Source organism: Rhea pennata, chromosome 3 (genome assembly GCF_028389875.1).
Source record: "Rhea pennata isolate bPtePen1 chromosome 3, bPtePen1.pri, whole genome shotgun sequence".
Classification (NCBI taxonomy): Eukaryota; Metazoa; Chordata; class Aves; order Rheiformes; family Rheidae; genus Rhea; species Rhea pennata.
The window spans coordinates 17,056,249-17,076,817 of record NC_084665.1 but is presented as its reverse complement, the minus strand read 5'-3'; the positions used below and the strand labels follow the sequence as shown (position 1 = coordinate 17,076,817).

Sequence of the window (20,569 nt, the reverse complement as noted above, 5' to 3'; positions counted from 1 at the left end):
TAGGTTTTGAGTACCTTTCTCCCCTTTGAAAATCTACATTCACAAGTATAATAATTAAGATATCTGCTGTCACCAAAACACCCATTGTTAAAATATGACACAGCCTCTGAGTAAGGAAAACCTTCATTTAGAGCAGAGTCACTAACAAAAAGCATTTTCTTCCAGAGGCATGAAGACCTCATTTGCCTGGAGTCATGCACAACAGTATTCAACGTACGTTTTGGAGGTATCATGTTTGTCTTGTTATATCAGTGCAGTAGTTAAATTCAAGTGAGTACTTCTCAGCAGATATCTAAGCATTAACATTGTAGGTTTTTTAAAAGAACATTTCCTATAAATAGAGATTTAAATGATCTTCTTTAAGTAAGTATTGTAATCTTTAATTGAATTCAAGACCTCTCCAAATGGAGCAAACAATCTCTGACAGATTAGATCATTTGCTTCTGTTCTATTTCAGACATGCACTGGTTTGTATTAATGTAAGCTTTTTTCATTAGCAATTGCTGTTCAGCTGCATATTTGCTTTAGTAACCTAATTAATGTCAGAAAGGTAACTTTTCTTCTTTTGCATTACAGCATGTCAATGTAGTTGACACTCTTGGAGAGGTTACGTATAAATACAAATCAGAAAAATATCTAAAGGACAAAAATGAAACACCGATATTAAAGGACATTTTCCATGAGATGGTGAGTGCCTTCATCTCCCCCTGACATCAAGATAGCCTATGATTGCTCAGCACTCAGCACGACTGAGCCTTGGGAGTCCTATGGGTCACTAGCACAGAAATTATTACATGCTGGAAGAATAAGAAAACAGGTATTAATGAAGAGAAGAAATTATGTCCTTAATTTGATTTAGTAGCTTCTAGGTCTGAGTTTGTTGCATGAATAACATAGCAACCTCCAGACAAATTTCAGTTTTGACACTGTGATCTTATCAATCTCTTCAAATCAAATCACAGGCATGATCGCAAACCACAGTTCAGTGCAGTCCATGACTGAATGTACAGTCATAATCCAAACACAGATCCTACAAGGTAGAATATTTAGACCTAGCTAAAGCAAGCCACCGTGGCTTATGAATGCTCAGTTTTAGACTCAGCATGCCGCATGCTGTAACTGCACTGAACACTAGCCACATTTTCTTCTGAAGGGTTAACTTCAGGCTCTTAGATACAGAAATGGCCCTACCAAGCTATTTGGAATGGGCTGCTTTGAGGACTTGTAAGGCTGATCTCAACTTCTGCCCTCAGAAGATGATTTGCAGAGATGCTGTGTGCCTAAGGAAGCTGGGATGTGCCAGCAGCTCTGGATGTCAGGTCATCACCCTTTGCTCATAATATTTTGGATGTACTCAGCCGAGCCAAGAGGGGACGAGGGACTGCTGTGGTGGCACTGGGGTCCCTCTGCTGCACTGGCAGTGAGGTGCTCCTAAAAATATTGCGTATGCACTCTGATAGAGTTGGTATGAACATTATTTCAGGCACCACAGTCTGGAAAACAGAAAATCTTTGGAAGATCTTTTTGCCTAATCATCTGTTTTCCCATTTCTGCAAAAATGACAGCTTGCCGTAACTGTTAGCTTAAGAAACCCTTTTTTCCCCAGAAATGCCATCAGAATACTTCCACAAGAAGAACGTCAGTGACTAAACATCCAAACCAGGGAATTAAACATACTGAGGGATGTGCCCAGAAACTGAAGCCAACTGGCAAAGCAATCGTATCAGTTAGCTCCCTTAGCCCACAGATCACAGGAGGTGCCAGCTGGGAATGGGCCCTCTGACCTCATGTTATGGTAGGGGGATACTGCAAATTGGTAGAAGCCGAAAGCACACTATTAGAACAGTTTAATTTCGTCTTATAATAATTTATTAGCATCGATTTAGTTTAAATTCTTCTATGAGGACACTGTGCCTGCACTTTTAGGTGCACATCTTTCTCTGTGCAAACTTGATGAGGTCTTACATTGCTTTGTAAAATACTGAGATCTGCCTAGCTGGATAATAAAGTGAGAGATGCTATTTAAAACAGAACTAATAACAAAAAAAAAATTTTTTAAATTAAAGAAAATTTAAGCCTATTTTACTAAAAACACTGTAGCTTATGACAACAAGCATTAAAAAATGCTACCTATGCTTCATAATGGATGCGATTTTTCTGAGACAGCCATTTCCATGTATCTGTAGCTGAGTTTTACTTGCCTTTTTTCTCATGCTTTTTAAGTATGCAAGTAAAATTGCATTAAATTTACATTAATTTAAATATACAAGTCAGAATTTTTAAATCTAAATGTTCTGCTTCATTTTATAAAATAAAAAATAATAATTTTTACTTTTGCATCACCACAGTTTTCCGTGTGATATAGTGTAAAAATCTACTAGACAGAAAAGCTGAAGCATCGAGTCCGATGCCCTGATCAAATTCAGTGAGTTGAGGCTTTACACAGAAAACAGGCAACTTAACCCCAGCCTCCCAGTCTAATCAGCACGTTCTTCTCCATTCTTGAGGAAATCAGCCTCATTCATCATGTCATGCTGTTGTTCCTCCCTACGGCCCCGTGACACTTTCTTTACTCCTTGTCCTACTTCTAGATCTCAGAGCAGAGTCGCCAGGGCTTAATGGCACAGTTGGGTTCACAAGCAAGAACATAGGAAAAGGTTTTGGCAATGTACATCCTTTGTTTTAAACATTTCAAATGCAGAATAAATGCAAAAGAATCTTCCCTGCCACAGAAACAGCCTGTTAAGTTACAGGTTCTTAAAGCATAAAGTCTGAATGCCGTAACTCAAGATATCCACAAGTTAGGTATCAAGGTACTTATTTTACTCATTTGTTTTTCCCTCTCCTTTTCCAGATAATTAAATTCCCCCATAAATAATACAGAGATTCTGACAAATTCTGAAAGCTACTAAATATATCACTAAATTCATGAGATGCAAATAGCCTCAAAAGCCAGTAAACAACATTTGCCAACTTGGAGTCTGAGTCTCACAGGGTGCACAACACTCAATTCCCGTTGTAGCCTCTCCTGAGATACTCTGCCTGGGTAGATTCTCCATCTTGGGACTGCAGAAAGTGCTAATGCTCACTTTCCCAACCTCTGCCAACTTTTTGCCTTCACATCTCCTTCCTGTTGTCTCTTCAAACTGACTGTCATTTCTGTATCTCATGGATAAACTCACCACTGTATTTCCTTACCTCTAATTCCCTAAATCCTCCATTTCTACATTGAAACCAGCCAGTGCTAGACACCAAAGGAAGAAACAGTATTTAAAAATACACAACATGATGCAGCTAGATAACTGGGGTACTTTAGGATAATAAAATTCTGAACAGTTAGGTAGGTTAGCCCAATTTAGAGTAACAGCAAGGTCCTCCCTTTCCTTCTAAGTGCTAATCAAAATTATATCCATGGGCAACTTACTATTTTTTATCAGAAATACATGCATTCCTCCCATATGAGCAATTTCACCTGCAGAGTGAATGAGATGTAGGAGGCCATACTCAACGGCGAGAAAACACGTGCAAAACACACGAAAGCTGACTAACCTGACCAATGGGTTCTTTCGTCGGGGTCTTTCCTCTCCTCACGGTGCTCGTGGCCAACGTCGTGGTTGTTTCCATGACCGACGTCGACATTTCAGACTGCATCGCTGTGGCTGTGGACTCGGTTGTCATAGAGGAAGGCACTTCACCAACAAGTCTCACGTTTCCCTCTATTAAGATGTTGGCATCGTTTTCGGCTGCCATATTCAAAACTTTCAAGCCATTGTAGTAAAGACCAGAGAGCTGGCCTTGGAATGGATGGCCACGTTCCTTGCCTCCAATTTTTATGGTTGCTTGGCTATTGAAGATTGTGAGCTGACGCCCTGTAAAGATAATATTATATACATGCAAAAATGTTGACTGTGAACTCTATACTCTACGAGGATGATAACAGATTTTCATGGGGGTGAGTAATGAGAGCAATAAACTATAAGAAAAGGATTTGACTCATAATTCATTGCTTTTTAATGAGGTGTCCATGAAATGCATACATTTTGAGAGTATTTGCATTTTCTTAATTCATCGTGTTTTGGGACTTTTTGCTAAAAGGCCAATCAAATCTATTTGCAAATGTGTTTATTACTACAAATGAAACCTTTCTCCCTTTTACCTGAAAGCAGTGTAAAGCTTTTTGGTGGGTGTCAAGAATGCCAAGTTTCTAATTCCTTAAGATTACTTTTTCTTCAAAACTGTCAGCATTTCAAAGATTTTTCCACGCAACATAGGGGCTACAGCTTTTAAGTACGTACATGTGAGTTTATGTATGTATACACATATATAAATATGTATATATACACACACAGAGTTTATATATATGCAAACGTCTCTACGTTAAGTGAATTTTAAAGAATGTTATGCAGTAATCATAGCTATAAGCAAATAAAATAGCTATATTTTAATTAAATGTTTCCTTTTGGTATTTAAATGTTTACTTTCTTCGTCATACACACTGAAAAGAAACACATGGTTCACATTGAGTATCTCAGAGGCAGAGAATTCAAAAATAAATGTCTGATTGGCTTTCAGCAAGGCAATCAATTAAAATAAAAGATTTTAGATGTAAAGGCGACTTCAGAAATGATACACATACCGATGGAGAAATCATGGCACATTTCCATTAAACAGAGAAAACCTCAGCAACAGTACCACTCTTATTAAATAGAATAGTCACTTTAGCAGATTGGTTTCTGCTCATGAAAAGCATGCACACAACTTTAAGTTCGGGTTTAATTAGTGTTTGTTCCAAAATCCCCTTAGAAGGTTGCAAACGTTAAAGGGACTTCATTTTGATTGGCAATTCATATTGCCCACTATTTAAGATACCTACAGTTTAAACAAATTTTTGTTTCAGGACCATAATGAAGATATCGTAACTACATATATTTTTAGTTAATAATTTAGATGCTGGAACATGTAACATAATCTATGAATGATTTATCATTTTTGGTTAATGTTTGCTATGAGTACCTTCATAGATTGAGTTAGTGGATTATATTTAACAGTCCCTTTAACCTTAAGTTAACAGGGTAAGATTATTAAACAGCTGGTACTTCTAGAAATGTAGAGAAATTATTATACAAGGTATGCAAATATTACTCTATATTTTACTTTTTTAAAATTTGTTTTTAATTTAGTTTTACTGAAATTTATTTTTTATGTTTATTAGTGTTACAATGAAGCACTACTTGGTTATGTTCAAATTATTTTTTTATTTGAAGTTTTAATCAATGTTTTTTACCTTTGTCGAGTAGCCATTCATCAACTACTCGACCAAGTCGATATGGAATTCGCTGTCTAGCAATCGCCAGGCGCTCGTTATCATTGTTTCCTTTAAAGTTTAAAGAGACATTTCATAGGTTAAAATCTGTAAGGTCAAAGGTTAAAAGTTAATACTTAAAGCTTGAGCTATACAGTTGCCACATGATTTTTTGAAATTTGGAATTTTAAAAAGTGCTACCTAGAACATTTCATGGTTCAGACTTTTCATTCATTCATTTATTTTATTTTAGCAAACAAAATTATTCCTATGTTAATTGAAAATTAGAAATCTGCATTTGAGCTAGGTTATTAAACTTATGTTATAGACAGACCCAAAAAACAAATTTAAACATCATAGAATGGCTTTACAAAAAATGATCATTGACCTCAGGGTTTTGTCTGTTTTGATGTTTCTTATTAACTAGTTAAACATGTTCAGGTGAAACAGGTTTAATTTTTCAAAAGACATCCAACCTCTCACTCCAGGTTAGTCATTTAAAGAAGAACACAAGCCTTAATCACTGTCTAAGGCACACTTACTTCTGCTGTCTAGAAAGAGACCTTCCATAACTTATTTCCTAGTCAGAAAAAATACATTCTCATTCACTTGATTTAAATAAATTCCAGAGAGTCAAATATACCGTACAGAACAGATCACGGTATCCACCATTTGTACACTCTAACAGGACACGTTGACAACGTCTTTTACTGAAGGAACACCAAGGCTTTGACAAAAGTGACTTAATGACAGGTAACCTGGTTCTGAAATGCAGCAGAATTAAAAAGTTTAGTAAGAGGCCATCTTTAGTGGGGTTTCATAAATTAAGAGCTACCCAGAACTCAGCAATGCAAAACACAGACTTGGCATATTTGCAAACTGTAGCTATTCTTAGTCTGTGCAGAGAACTTTGACTGCTTACAATAAAACAATGAGATAAAATAAGGCCTATATAGCCAGCAAAATATCAGACAACCAGGATATTTAGAACATTCCTTTAAATAGCTATTTCCAATTATAGATTTTTGTCTTTTAATGATACAGGTATGATCCCTCAGAAAACCCTCCATGCATCACTGTCTTCTATTTACAACACTTCTCAGGAGAACGGCAAACCTAAGTACTTCCATGAACATACAGGTTTTTGGCAGTGGTATCATTTCAGACCAACAATACCTTTTCCTTCCACTGTATTGGTTCATACTAGTTAAGAATCTGAGAAATAAGAAAATCCAGATGAGTAAAAAGTAGTCATTCCTAATTCGAGTCCCAAATCACAGTCAATCTTATTACTCAAACGTGCAAATTCTCTTTGACTTCAACCAGCAAGCATCCTTTATCTGCAGTGGAAATGGTAAATACAGGACAGTGTAGTCCATGTTGCGCTCAAGAATACATGTATGTGAGCTAACAGGATCCTACTGCTAATTACCAAAACAAAGTATCCAGATTCAGGAACTTCATCCCAGGGTAGCAGGAAAGATCTGTACTGTAGTCCCCAGAAATAGCAAGAGCAACAGCTTCTGTTCCAAAAAACAGTGTTGATTCTATGCAGATACGTTTTCTGCAGAGACACAGACTGTTACTTACCCTGTTTCATGTCTCCTTCATTTGCTTTACCACGGAAACAGTTCACTATGCCAGAAACTGATACATTTCTTTGGAGAGATACCCTTTTCCCATCCACGTTTCAATATACCATGTGAATTTCTATATGCATTAAAAACTGTGCGTGTATATCTATAAAAATACATGCATATATATTATTTCATATTTATATTTTACTCTGCTCTCAAATTCTAAAAGCATTCTGTATAAAGCAATAGTTTAGGGAAATTTTTCTTTTTCTTCCTTTCCAAAAAGTAAACATTTAGAATAAGGGGCTTCAGAACATGGCCTTTGTGATGTTGTGAGGATACAGATTTTTTTCCCCCCCCCCCTGTTATCGTCCTTAAAAATCACAGTTCTTCACCCTGGACCTGAAACTGGCTCCTTCACAAACTCCCTGTGACTAAATGGAAATTTGAGAAGTACAGGAAAAATGTTAGAGATTTCATGTGTTCAGCACAGGAATAAAAACAAGCAAATACAGTTCCCCATGTTTTCTTTTCACAGATTTTATGCTCTGTTGTAATATATATATATAAACAATATATACACACACATACACACACATACATACATACACACACAGACCAGTGGGTTAACAATTGACATTCCCTGACAGCTAGTTGTTTTTAACACGACGTCTAGCTTTTCAGTAAGATGTTTATACAGCTTTTACTGAGACATTATCAGTTGATTCAGCAAATAAGTAAGAGAATATCCCATTTCCAGACGGTTTACTTAAAAATGAATCAGTTTTGTTCTTAGATTTTTTTTTCTATATTTAAAAAAGGGGGGAGTCACCTACATCGCTTATTAAAAAAAAAATCCTAAATTATTCAAAAGAGGGTTTTGAGTGCACAGAATTCCCTAAAGCAATGGGGGGGGGGGGGGGGGAAGCCTCACAGAAGCAGCTCATCAGATTCACTGACTACTTACTACGAGACAAATCACATAAATAAATGTTCCCCAGAGCGCAGAAAAATCACAAAGTCGTGTCAGAATGAAACAATACTCGCAACATTATACACTGAGAAAGCATTAAATGTTATGGTGTTGAACCAGCCACTGGGTGTAAGTCGGGAACAGTAGGTGGAAGGACACCCTGTGGTCACCCAGTCTAGCCCCCTATTACTACACCTTGCCTGTACTGTAACTCTCTTGCTAACACTGATTCATCCTGGACCAGGTTTATTGCTCCCTCCACTCCTATGTGGCAGCTGCTCCAGGACAGCTCCATAGTGTCTGCGGAAACTCCGCTGTGAATTACCAGTATAAATTTAGTCCTGGCCAGTTTATACATTTCTTGGAATTATTTCATTAAAAAGTCCATACAGAGTATGGTTTTTGAGAATACTGCACCCTATTATAATGCAATTCCATCTATAAATTATATTTTATCCTAGAGTGCAGCAGTCTTATGCCACTGGGGGCTAAATACAAATGAAAAGCAAGGAAATAGCCATTTGATTTGTAAAGGTCACACAAAAAAATAATTGCTGATTACATCAGCCCATCCCTCACCATGGAAAAATTGCATAGTCAAATGCATCTCAGTTTGACTCTATTATATTAGCTTAAATTCTTCTAGTATATAATATAAATGGAAGGCCTAAGAGCTCTGCAACTTCAGTTTGAAGAACATATAAGTTTACAAATAAATAAAACTAGTAGACACACAGGGGACTTGAGTATATTCAGAAAATTTGATACCACAAAATTAACAAGTAGCATTAAAATAATGGAAATAACATAAAAGAAAGAAAAATCCTATTACTACATTGTGAAAAGCACACATCTTTTCAATAACTGCCTCTTTCTGAAGAGCTGTTTTGGGTCAGCTACAATAAATCTGGATAGGCTCACTGAATTCAGTAAAACTATATATTTTTACTTCATCTGGTGATCTCATTCCCTGTAGGGAAAATATAAACACCTCATACTGTTTTTTGCAGAGGTATTCATTGCACATTTTCCATGACTTTTTTATCCTATTTTTATCAGTACAGTGAACTATAAGGAACTTCTTCAGTAAAAACAACTTTCAAGCAGGTTACTTAAATATTTTCATACCCTAAATAAACCTGTGGCTTCGAGATTTTATTTCTGTTACCCTTATGAAAGACAACGTGCTTTGGCACACATGCTTTTCAACAGTTATTCATAGAAAACTACTAATATGCCTAAAGAACAATATGCCTAAACTTTAAATTGTAGACAGCTATGTGATTTTTTGGCATGACGCTTCTTGGTTATATGGATGAGATTTCTTTGGTTAAAAAAGCTGAGTACAAATGAATCAATCAGGATGTGCACTGTGACATTGTCTGCCGTGATTGAATTCTAGATGGCTTCATTCTTCTACCAAATAGATAATATTTTGTCACAACACAACATTAATTCTGTATGAGCAGAAAGACTTCAAGGGAATAACAATAATTTCAAGAATCAAGGTAAGCAGAGAGGAGCAGCAAAGGTCCTTGTGGTAAGATTGAGAAGAAACAGTCCAAAAAAACCTTAATCATACCTTTATATCTATAGGTCAGCTGGGACAGACCAACTATGTGAACTTCACTAATATGTATTTTATCCCTCCTGATTTATTATATTGTCAGTGTTGGAGTGTAATTCCATTTTGTTCTCTGAAATAAAGGTGTCAGTTATTGATGTGAAATTGCAGCATCCTTGAAAGAGAGTAAGAAGGTTGAAAATTGAGAGTCTGTGAAGAACAACCTAAAGACTAGAGAATATTTTCTTTGAAACAAACCCTTTAACAGAATACAAATTCACCTTGTTAATTCTAGCAATCCATTAGGGAAATGAGTAACACAAAACGATGAAACCACAGTCTACCACCATTTATAGACGCCTCCTCCCTCCAATTTTGCTCCTTATGACCCTGGCACTGCTGTTTCTGAATCGTGTCCCTCCTGATATCAGCAAGAGTCTTCTCAGAGGAAAGCAGAGACCCGTATCGTTCCTCCAGATGCAGTTAGGCAAGAAACCTGACTGAAAGCAACTGCACAACACGAGAAGACACCTTAGAGGCTCTGCTGTATACAGGCAAACAGTCCTTCTGGTCCCAGTTCACAAGCTGTTTCATGGACCAAGCTAGGAAATAAAAGCACAGCTTAACTGATACTTGGTAATGGCCCATAATAAAGTTCTTTCTAATCATACATTAATTACTATGTATGCACACCAATATATTTATGTTAGAATAAACTGAAAACATAAAACTGTGGTCTAAAATTTGTATAACACGTGATATCGTACATGCTGCCTGCCTCTCCCCAGCAGAAGAGGGAGTGATATTGTAAGTGTTATCAGCTGCAAGCACAACTTGCACATGTAACGCTGCTGTTCATACTGGCTCCATTTCTTGGCTATACATTGATGCTTTCACTGTTGTCACAGCCCCAACATAAATTGGATGTTAACAATATGATAGACTCAGACTGTAATGAGCTTTGAGTAGCCAGTATACAGACATTCTCTAAAGCTATAATAAGATTCAGATTTAATTACTGTCTTCAGCTGTCATCTAAGGAACTCAGTGGCTTTGTCTACATTGCTCTATTTGATCAAGACCCCTTAGAGAGGCCATTTGGGCTACAGCTCCTTGCCTGAATGTACGCTGCAGACCCAGAATGTGTCTCTAGACTTCCCCTCTGCACTGTACTGTGAGTGGGGTGTCTGAGGGCATAACCTGACTTCACCTGCCACCGTAGATCCCTAGCAAAGCCTTACCCCTAATAAACCTAGCTCCTAAACAATCTGCAGCACATCCCATCCTGTGATCCTGCCTGTTACCTTCACAGACAGCCCTACTATTATCCACAAGTATCTTAAACTTGGCAGCCATCAGTAGCTTGCCTTTATGCCTGCAAAGCTTAAAAACATCTTGGATTCAGGATAAACAGACCTGAGACTGGGCTGGATGGGGCAGAGGACTAGGGATCCAGGTGAGCTCAGCAAATCACTGTGCTTGTGGGACACTGATACTGTCCTGACCTGTATTTCTGATGAGTGCTCCGAGTCAACTAGCTATTCGATCCAGGAATGCAAAAGTTCTAGATGGATCAGATACAGCTGTGTGCCTTTTTATGTCCCTAAAATAGGCCACCCACCACTATCTGTTACAGTCTAGAGGAGGAGAAGGAACTGCAATAGATAGGCTAAAGTAGTAAAGAGGAAGAGCAGACCTTTGTAACAGATGCACAGACCACTTGTGTCAGGACTTTTCCCACTTATCTGTGTATCCACATGTTCTTGCATACTGGACATCATTACCACTGTTCAAAACAAAGCAATTGCCCAGGTAAAGGAGGAGTGCAGACAGGCCTGGATAGAGTATGCACTCACTGAAATCCTGCATGTACAATGAACGTCTCAATGTGAGTGATCTCTGTTGTCCCAGGTTCTGATGGGAAAGTTGCTAGGAAATTAGGTTTCTTTGGTAATCCTGCTCCAGGTGTTTAGTTGGCTAAGATAAAACAAGAACCAAAGAACAAGGACAGAGAAATAAGTACTTTGATTCCGAAAACCCAAAAGATAGAGAGAACATAGGTGCTCTTTCCATGTTGGGCCATGAAGGTGTTGGCACAACACTTCAGCACGGACTCTGTCCACACCCTTGTTTAGTTCACACTGGCAGACTAAAACCTCACGCAGTGTCATTCCAAGTGTGGGACTGCTCAGAGCACCTGGGGAATTTCTCTCTTCTCATTTTAATTACATTGTTTTATAATACTGTCAAGGATGCTCCAGGGCCACCTGGAGTGAGGACAATCAAGGAATTGACTTCAAGAATCCTATAGAGGACACTTTTACAGAGCTATATGGATGTTAACTATATAGGAGTTAGAGGAATGGACCTATTAACAGGAATTTTAGGTAGGGTGTACACTCAATACAGTTAAAACACATCAACAATAGCAGGAAAACCTTAAAATATCCTCTGATAGTTCCTAGCTCCCCAAAGTGACAGTGGTCTCTTTTGGAACATTTCAGGTTCCTGCTTAGCCTAAGGCACTGAAAGCTAGATACCCTTAAGGTTGATTTTGGTCTCCACCAGTGTTCAAAAGGAAGGTAGACAAAAATTCTAGAATGTATATTTTCTTCCTGTTGAACATATTCTGCTCACAGAATGACTGACAGCAGTCTTCATGGCAGAGTATTCTGCCATTCATTAGCGGTTTGTAATATAGCTAAACACAAAGCAAGAACTTAGGCTGCCTTGAAACAGAAATCCATTCCCAGACTGACTGAAAGATATATATGTAGCTTGATTCCCAGTCCACTATCTTTCCTGATGCTACAAACTGTACTCAAACATCTCATGCTCACCTGCAAGCTCTGTGCTTCAAGCTTGCAGATTAAGTATACCAATCTTAAATCATATTCTAAAACTTGCAATGTGATGAAACTGAGATCTCTCATTAGCCTTTCAGGGAAATCTGAACCTTTGCTTTATATCAACTACCTTCTGGCCTGTTTTGTTTTTGATTATTTTTCCCTGGATTACTAATTAATTAAGCTAAGAATGTTCTCTTCCTGCTCTCACTTCCTCACTATAATGCAATATCTTTCTTGGTTTGCGCAGTGCTGGATTGCTTACACTGAGAGATTGGTGTATTATATCAAAAGCAAGCAAGAGAAGATGAAAAGCAACAAGGAGAAGATAAGAAAACACAGGACTTGTCTGATAAACTACAGGTCATATTCTGTTATCAGGCTTTTTAGAAAGATCTTTTGTACTGCCTGTGCAGCATTTAAGGAGCTAATATTGTATGGCTGCTGCTAAAATAGGCAGGAAAATTGATAGAAATCATTAAAGAGCAAGATTAAAGTATAAAAAATGAATTGTTATAAGTACAGTACCATGCCCCACATCATTCTGAGAGTGACATTTTGCAGTTCTCTAAGGTAAAAGGACTCGGAACTGTTTCTAAATCATAATGTCACAGCATTTATGGTTACTTTTCCTATAGAAATTTAACCAGAAGTTGGCTGTAATCTGGTTCTTATTCAAAAGGTTTTCAGTAACTGAAAAATGGAGGATATTTCAACTCTACTGTATCTAAAATTACCTAAGTCTGAGATAGCAACCACGCAATATGTTCTTTAGACTCTCACTGAGGCAGCAATCTAGACGATCTTCATTTCATGTTAGCAAAGAGCTGCTATATAGAATGTCTCTTGACAGAAATAATACTCACATTATATAAATGAACAGTGGCAAATGGAAAATACTGTGCTCAGCTCTTACTTTAAATTTCTATTGGCCTGCATCCCCTTGAGTATCTGCTACTCAAGTAGAAACCATCAATAAGAAAAGTCTGGTTAACTACGCACGAGTTTCCCTAATTAAGTTTAACTGTACTGCAAGTGCTGAGGACAGAATAGGACACACTGTCAAAAGGTCATTGCTGATATCATTGCATTTTATTGTATTTAATGAAAAAATTAAAAGCTTGGAGAAATTCTACATATTTTAAATGTATTACTTCTGGATCACTGGCAACACTAAAAAACATTTGAAACAATTAAAAAATCTCCTAGGGTTAAATCCTGCCCTTGGTTATGTAATTTATAAGAGAAAATAGAGTTTGGCCTTCATTTGTGTTCAGCTAAGCCACTGCAATTGCACCGGCCTAGTAGGCTGTTTGGAGGGAACGTAGGGTGCAGCACGAACAATTTCACGTTCATTACATGACCAGAGACATAAAAATCGTAAGAAATCCAAAGCACCCAGCATCAACCCTGGCTAACAGAAAACAGGGTAACTTGACTGCAGCTCCAAAAATTAAAAATATTGATTTCAGGTTCTTTCACAAAGCATGAAAATGCTGAAGTTCACCACCATCATGCCCCGAAGTTCTGGAGCACACGGGTGCTTTGCCACAACCGCTACCTCTGCCTAGGCTGCATCAGCTCATCCTCCACGGGTTATGCATGCTTACACCCAAGCCAAGGGAAACAACGAAAGAGGTCGTTATTTGGACGAGCCTTTGCCAAGTCCCATACAGATAGAAAATAGCTTTTAAGAAATAAAAAAATCTGTTCAGTGTCAGCAGTGCAGCAAAAAAGTAGCCCGTGGCCAAAGCAAGCCCCAGACTTCCAGTTCTGTCTAAAAGTGGCATTTCAATTTGTGTATTTATGCCTTGCAGACATTTTACTATAATCTCTTTCAAATGGAAAGGTTAAAACTTGTACACATATTTTTTTAATGCTTTTGGCAAAGCACAAAAACAGAAACTGTAAATAATAGAAACAGATGTTCACTGAGATAAAAGCAGAGAAGTGCTTTAGGACTGCAGAACTATAATGAGCAGTCCACCACGCAATAGCACACTGGCCGTGGGTGGATCCCCAGCAGTGATTTAGTTTTGTCTTAAGAAGTGAAATAATCTGATTCTCTAATCTCACACACACACAAAGAGCTGCAGTAATATTTTCCATTTTAATTAATCTATCTAGTGACTCACTGTATTTCTTTGAAATATAACTGATCTATTTTAAATCTGCAAGGTATTTGCATTAAACAAATTATTTCCTCTTGTGATTATGCTTCATCTTTTTTTTTTGTATTGCTAAACTGAGACAACTGAGAATTATTGTGAACATTTTATTTTGCTGTGCAATTACAATCTTGAAGAAAATTAAGAACTGTGTTGCTCAAATAGCAGCGATTTCTATGTTAAAACCTTTCCTAGAGAATTTCCTTCCTTTATGGTTTAGAAAGCTCTCGAGGGAGGAAAGTCGTGATTATTATAACGCGTTTATTGCTTTCCTGAACTCTGTTTCGTGACTTCTCCTATACTCCTTCGCTCCGCGTCAAAGCGGGAGGAAGAGCCACTGCTGGAAAAAGCAGCTGTGAGGAAGGACAAGCATGAGAGCGACTGTCACTGTCCTCTCCGGCAGAGACTTCGGTGCACCCCACCAACACACAGAGCTCACCTGCGCCAGCTCAATCAAGACACCCAAGTTCTTTAAGCTCTTGTCCAGAAGACACTTTCATGAGAGGAGTTACTCTGTTTTAAAGATAGCAAAGGCCACACTTAAAACGGACAATCTAAAGCTAGTGTCTCATTGATGCGCAGCTAGGAATTTATTGGCTTGATTTTCAGAGTTAATCTGAGTTGAAACATCAAAATGAAAAAACAATCGTTATTGGATAATTTAAGTCTGTATGAATTTGCAAGGAAATATATAATCACTATTCAACTGCCAATATGTTCCATTTTTCATTTTCTTTTTACAAAATCCATTTGCCAATGCAGTTACCAAAAAGCAGACTTTACTTCTACTTTGAAATACTTAAATAGGGAAAAGAACAACCTTTGAAAGAAAATAGCTCTGCTAGTACAATTTACACATCCACTTTTTCTCAAGAAACTACTTGACCTTTTCAAAAACATATTGACACCCAGTATGTTGAGGAAATTACATAAGGGTATTATCATCTTTCCAACTTTACAAATTCTAGTAGCTTCAAATGACATGAAGCTAATAAATTACTAAAATATAATGCAATATGCTATTTAAAGTATTTTTATTTTTAAATGATTGGCCCTAAGAATGATACAGTATTAAATAAACAGCAAATTCTAAGCAGATAATACATTAACAGCTAAACTATGCAAACACCTTAGTAGCAAAATATTAAGGCATTGCAGTTTAATAAGTATTATGAAGACAAAAATCAGAACTCTAAGAAGGAATGACTCATCATTCCATCAATTCATGATCACCATCATACTTGAAAGCATTGGGAATCAATAGATTAGATGGCAAAATAAAGCTTTACCAACAGCTCTTCCCTTTATTAATGCATGCGCACATCTGCCACTGTTTCCAAGGCAGAACAGTAGAGCTTATAAACAAACTTTTAAGGCTATGTCTAAAGTATATCCAATTAAGATTAAAATATGCCTCGCTACCAGGATGGATTGCTACTATCAATAATAAATCATCATTTTGAGAACGATTATAGTATATTCCATTGTTTTCTGCACAGAACCCTCTTGGTCATCATGTCCACAGAGCAATAGCAGATAAGGAAAGTGTAAGGACAGCAGATTATTTTTGACAGACTTCTGCAACATGGCTCATCTCTTCAGCTCAGCTGAAAAAGCTGCATGCAGGCCTATTCTACAGAATATTCTTTAATGAAAGTCAGCTGGTCAAAAAAATACATGCAACAGACTGTAAGATATCAGATAAAATGGTTGAGCAAGCAACTAATTAATAAGCATTTTCGTAGCTTCTATGATTTACAAGGCTTAGAAAGAAAAGAATATGTTAAGACTGGGGATAATATTTTCAGTATTCACTTTCTACTCTTTTGCAAACATGTTTGTAATTTAATTCAATAGAAATGACATGTTTAAAGTTATTCCATAGGACAGGGCTGTTTCTGGACATACAAGTTATACCAGGAACTGTGCTCTTTTTTCTGTTATGACTTGTTTAATTCCTAGGAAGTTATAGCTATATTAAGAACTCAATGCTACCAATATTCTTATATTGATAAAGCACTCCTAATATAGACATAGGCCTGCTCTGATCTGCATATCACAGGATATGAATATTGATATATCTGATCCTGTATTCAGCTGTAAAACTATTGTTTGGTTAATTCATAACCGGTAATAAGTTCCAATAGGTTCTCCAGGAAAATATCTTATCCTAATACGGTGACACACAGTAAAGGAAATCTTACAGTAATGAATTCCAAGGCTCACTGTTGAAATCATGTGTTCTACTTCTTGCTTGAATTTCTCTGGCTTGAGCTTCCATTACTTAATTCTGATAAACTACAACAGCTGTATATGAGCTGTGCTAGAAACAGCTAAAGAGCCCTGTAAGTATCCAGTATTTTCTCCCCTTAAAGTACTTATACTGTAATCAAGTTGTTTCTTCATTTTCTTTTTGACACTATAAATTGATTGAGATGGAACCTCTTGTGGGTTCCTTTTACACATGCTCCATTTTTTTTCCCCAGAAGCAGACACCAGACCTCAATACCTGTATTCCAAAGGTGGCTTCCAAGTTCTGTAAAAGGGAGCAAAATCCCCAGTAATTCCTAATTTTAGCCTTTTATGCACACGAAAAAGATTTCTAGCATTGCTTTTGTCACAGCATCTAATGATGCTTCATGCAAGGAAGATGGAAGATGAGGCCTTCCGTGCCTGTTCAGAATCATGCATCTCCAAGTCAGAGTTCCTCGTTCTGCTGTCAAAACCACCACTCACTGCTCTTAGACCCACACCTTGGCACTTAGCACTAGTGTAAGTCTAACTTTCCTTAAATGTTAGCTTCTTAAGTGATTGTATTCATGCAGCATGGCTGCCTTGCCCTTGCTGTTACACGTTGCCCAGCAATGATTTTATGCAGACTTACAGACCACTGATAGAAACGTTCCTCATTGATAACGATTTCTTGTATGCAGTATTGGGTGCTTTACCTTAAGCTGTTTGATGAAAAATTAACTATGTTCACCGCTGATTATTTTTATAAAAATACATGTCAGCTTTAGGATGGACGATGTGACTCATGGTTGTGATATACAGGCTCCGCAAAGCACCATCGTGACACCAATGCTACAATGCTGAAGAGTCAGGAGGCTGACTGAAGGAATACGATCAAGCTCCAGAGAGTAGTGTCACGCGTGCAGGGATGGTACTTTGACTCATGAAAGATCATTTATACATGTCGGATACCTATGAGCATCAGAGCACCTAGACAGTTAAGGGGCGAGGGGAACAACACCCTGAAACTGAGCCTGAAACCCTTCTGCCCAAATTCTTCACACGTACCTTACCTTACGACAACTTTTTGGAATTGATAGTGCAACCATAGCACTATCTTCAGTCTGATTTTGTGTTAGTTTAAACAAGAACACACATGACTTCAAAGAGAATTTGCATGAGAAAGAAATGCAAGACTGGGACCCTCAGTGAATCCTTTGATTGAAAATTGCTGTGAGGCTTTGTTATATGCTGTGCTCTGAAAATGAAAGCATATATTCTTGATTTATTCCCATAGCCAGCTACAATTAAGATAAACTTCTAGTACAGTTCGGTTTTTTTTGAAAAGGGTGTCTTTATTTTTCTTCCTTTTATGCAGCTATAATTTTGAAATGTTAAACCAGCAGTCTATTAACGTCTGTCAATTCTGTAAAATATGAACATCGAATTTGTCTTTAAACATACTTAACCCTGACAATATTGTGCATCATTCAACTTTTTAATGTCCACTAAATTTAATCCTGCACCAGAAAGGCCATTTAAATCCTCAGAAATAGTACACTGAGAAAAATAAAACAATCGCATCTCAATTACACCGATTTATAAGAGAATAATCTCAGTGCTTTTAATTTGATTACTCCTGCTTCTGAAGGGTTGAAATCAGGATGTGGTTCACAGTGTTTTGCATCTCTGATAGTGATGCATGTTCAATTTCTGCTTAAAACTTATTGAAACAGTGTATACTACAGAATCTGACTCTTGTGAAGCTCATAAGGGTACTAAGTTGTATAATTCATACAAATTATTCTCTCTCTTTCTGACAGGTAAGGTAGGCTGCACAAAAGACCCTCTGGTTTAGCGCAGCCTGCTACACCTTGCTAGGGTCAAGGAAACTCGTTCCTGGAACACTCTGAACTTATTTATAAACTCATGATATAGTACAATAATGCTGTAGAATTGAGTACAACAGAGCTGCCATTAATGAAAATTTTGAAAAATTAGATTAAAAGTTATTTTGAAAGTGTGGATACTGCAGTTTGAATATTTTTTATTTTTTAACTGACTGAGCTTAAGACTGCAAGAAGGTAACCACACGGCAGGATGGAGATGGATGTACATAATTGTGGGAATAATACCCTTCTTTCCCGGGTTTACGTGGTACAAAGGGGAGAAAGACAATCTAAAGCATGTATGTATTCACATGTTCAAGAGACCAATGCCTATCCTCCTGGACACCTGGTTAATTAGGTTTAGCCTCCTGAAAATATATCTAGGGCAGAGCAAGTTGCTGTTTTCACTACTGCAGTATGAATTATTGTGACTGCTTCTGAATTAGTTTAATAGAAGTTCCTATCCTGAAGACAAAGTACCGTTCTGCTGTCACACCTCACAACACCAACAAAATACTTCTGGTGACACACGTACAAATGTGCCCCCCTCCCAAAAACAAAACCTCCCAGAAAACTCATCTTCAGAGAGCATCTAAAATACAATGGCATTGCAGAAAAAATAATTTTAGTTTTCATGTGACAGATTATCTGTTTGGAAGGCTCAACATAGCATTGATTTGCTCTGTCCTGAGAAAGGCTCTCATTTCAGATCGACTTCAGGGTTGCCCCAGAAGTTAATGAAAACTAGCTGCATCACAAAAAGAAAACACGGCAGAAGCATACTATCATACTCTTATCTTGCATGCTGTATCAGCCAGCAATAAAAGAGCATTAACGTCAGCCTTAGAGGAAATGCACATATATGCTCATCAAGAAAGGCATCCAAAATGAGGGGCACAGCCACAACCATATGAGCACTTATTCACATAAGAATTTGTTACACACAAATAGTTTTACTGAAGTCAGTAGACAATGGTTGGGCTTAATGCTTGAAGCACAGAACACACATGACATAAAACCCTGAGTAACCTTGAACAAGACAACTATAAGGCTATTGCAGGCTAGGTAGAAAAGAAAGAGAAACACAAGAACCTGGTATTTGTTTAAAACTTTGCATTGACAATACAGCCCCAGCACTGAGAAAGAAAAGAAGAATGACAGAATCAATGACTTAAAATATATTTTGTCAGAGATATCAGTACTATACTGTAAAGAAAGCTACCAAGTAGGTAAAAGTATTTGATAAAGAATCTGATCTAATATTTTTTCTTTTTAAACTTATGACACTTGTTCAGCCTCCATTTTAAATTTATCTTACTGTGTTGGGTAAGACATGATACTGTAAGCTACAAGCAAAACGTACGTCTGTCTGTAAGGGTCAAACTAAATAAAAGCTTGGAAAATAATCCCTACGCATTGACAATATTTTGTCTTCTGTGATCTGACTTTCAAAGGGATTATTAATAGATAATGGCCTTCCTGAAGAGAAGGACGGGACCAGCTGTGACAGATTTGCCATGTCTCGTTCCGAGATCTTTTTTCATCCCTCCCTTTCTAATTACTTCCACTAACTTGAATCCCCACAGCTTGTGGTCTTCTTAAGAAACTACATTTCCATATTTCCCCATACCTAATTATAGTAAGCAGGTATATTCACCATCCTTTGCCACAAAATTAAGGGAAAAAAAATATTTCTTTTAGTATTTACGAACAGCTCTGTCTGCATAACTGCTCATTTGACGTTTTCTTTCTTCTTCTGAACTAGACGCATTGTGCCATCTTGCTGTATTTAACTGGAAGGTGTTATACCTTCTGTGATCCAGTAATGACAACCATACCACACATTTTATCAAGATCTGAATTTAATTACAGGATCTATCAAGCCTGAGAAGGGATGAGCCTTTGTATTTCACCAGGATATCCAAGATGAAAAAATAAAGGAAAAAAGAAAATCTGCCTGCAGACTCAGAGGAGCATTATTAGATAGCATTATCTGACAGAAAAACCTGATAAGCTGT

General features: G+C 37.3%; 1 protein-coding gene across 3 annotated transcripts in view; it reads right to left on the bottom strand.

The window, feature by feature from the left end:
- The window catches only part of LOC134138276 (neurexin-1), a 463,858-nt gene that overhangs the window by 92,292 nt on the left and 350,997 nt on the right, over positions 1 to 20,569 (bottom strand). For all 3 annotated transcript variants that reach the window (XM_062571701.1, XM_062571700.1, XM_062571702.1), the window contains 2 exons: positions 5,285 to 5,374; positions 3,550 to 3,869 (listed from right to left, as the gene is read on the bottom strand). In XM_062571701.1, coding sequence (XP_062427685.1) covers positions 3,550 to 3,869; positions 5,285 to 5,374 — 410 coding nt within the window. The remainder of the gene's footprint in view (positions 1 to 3,549; positions 3,870 to 5,284; positions 5,375 to 20,569) is intronic.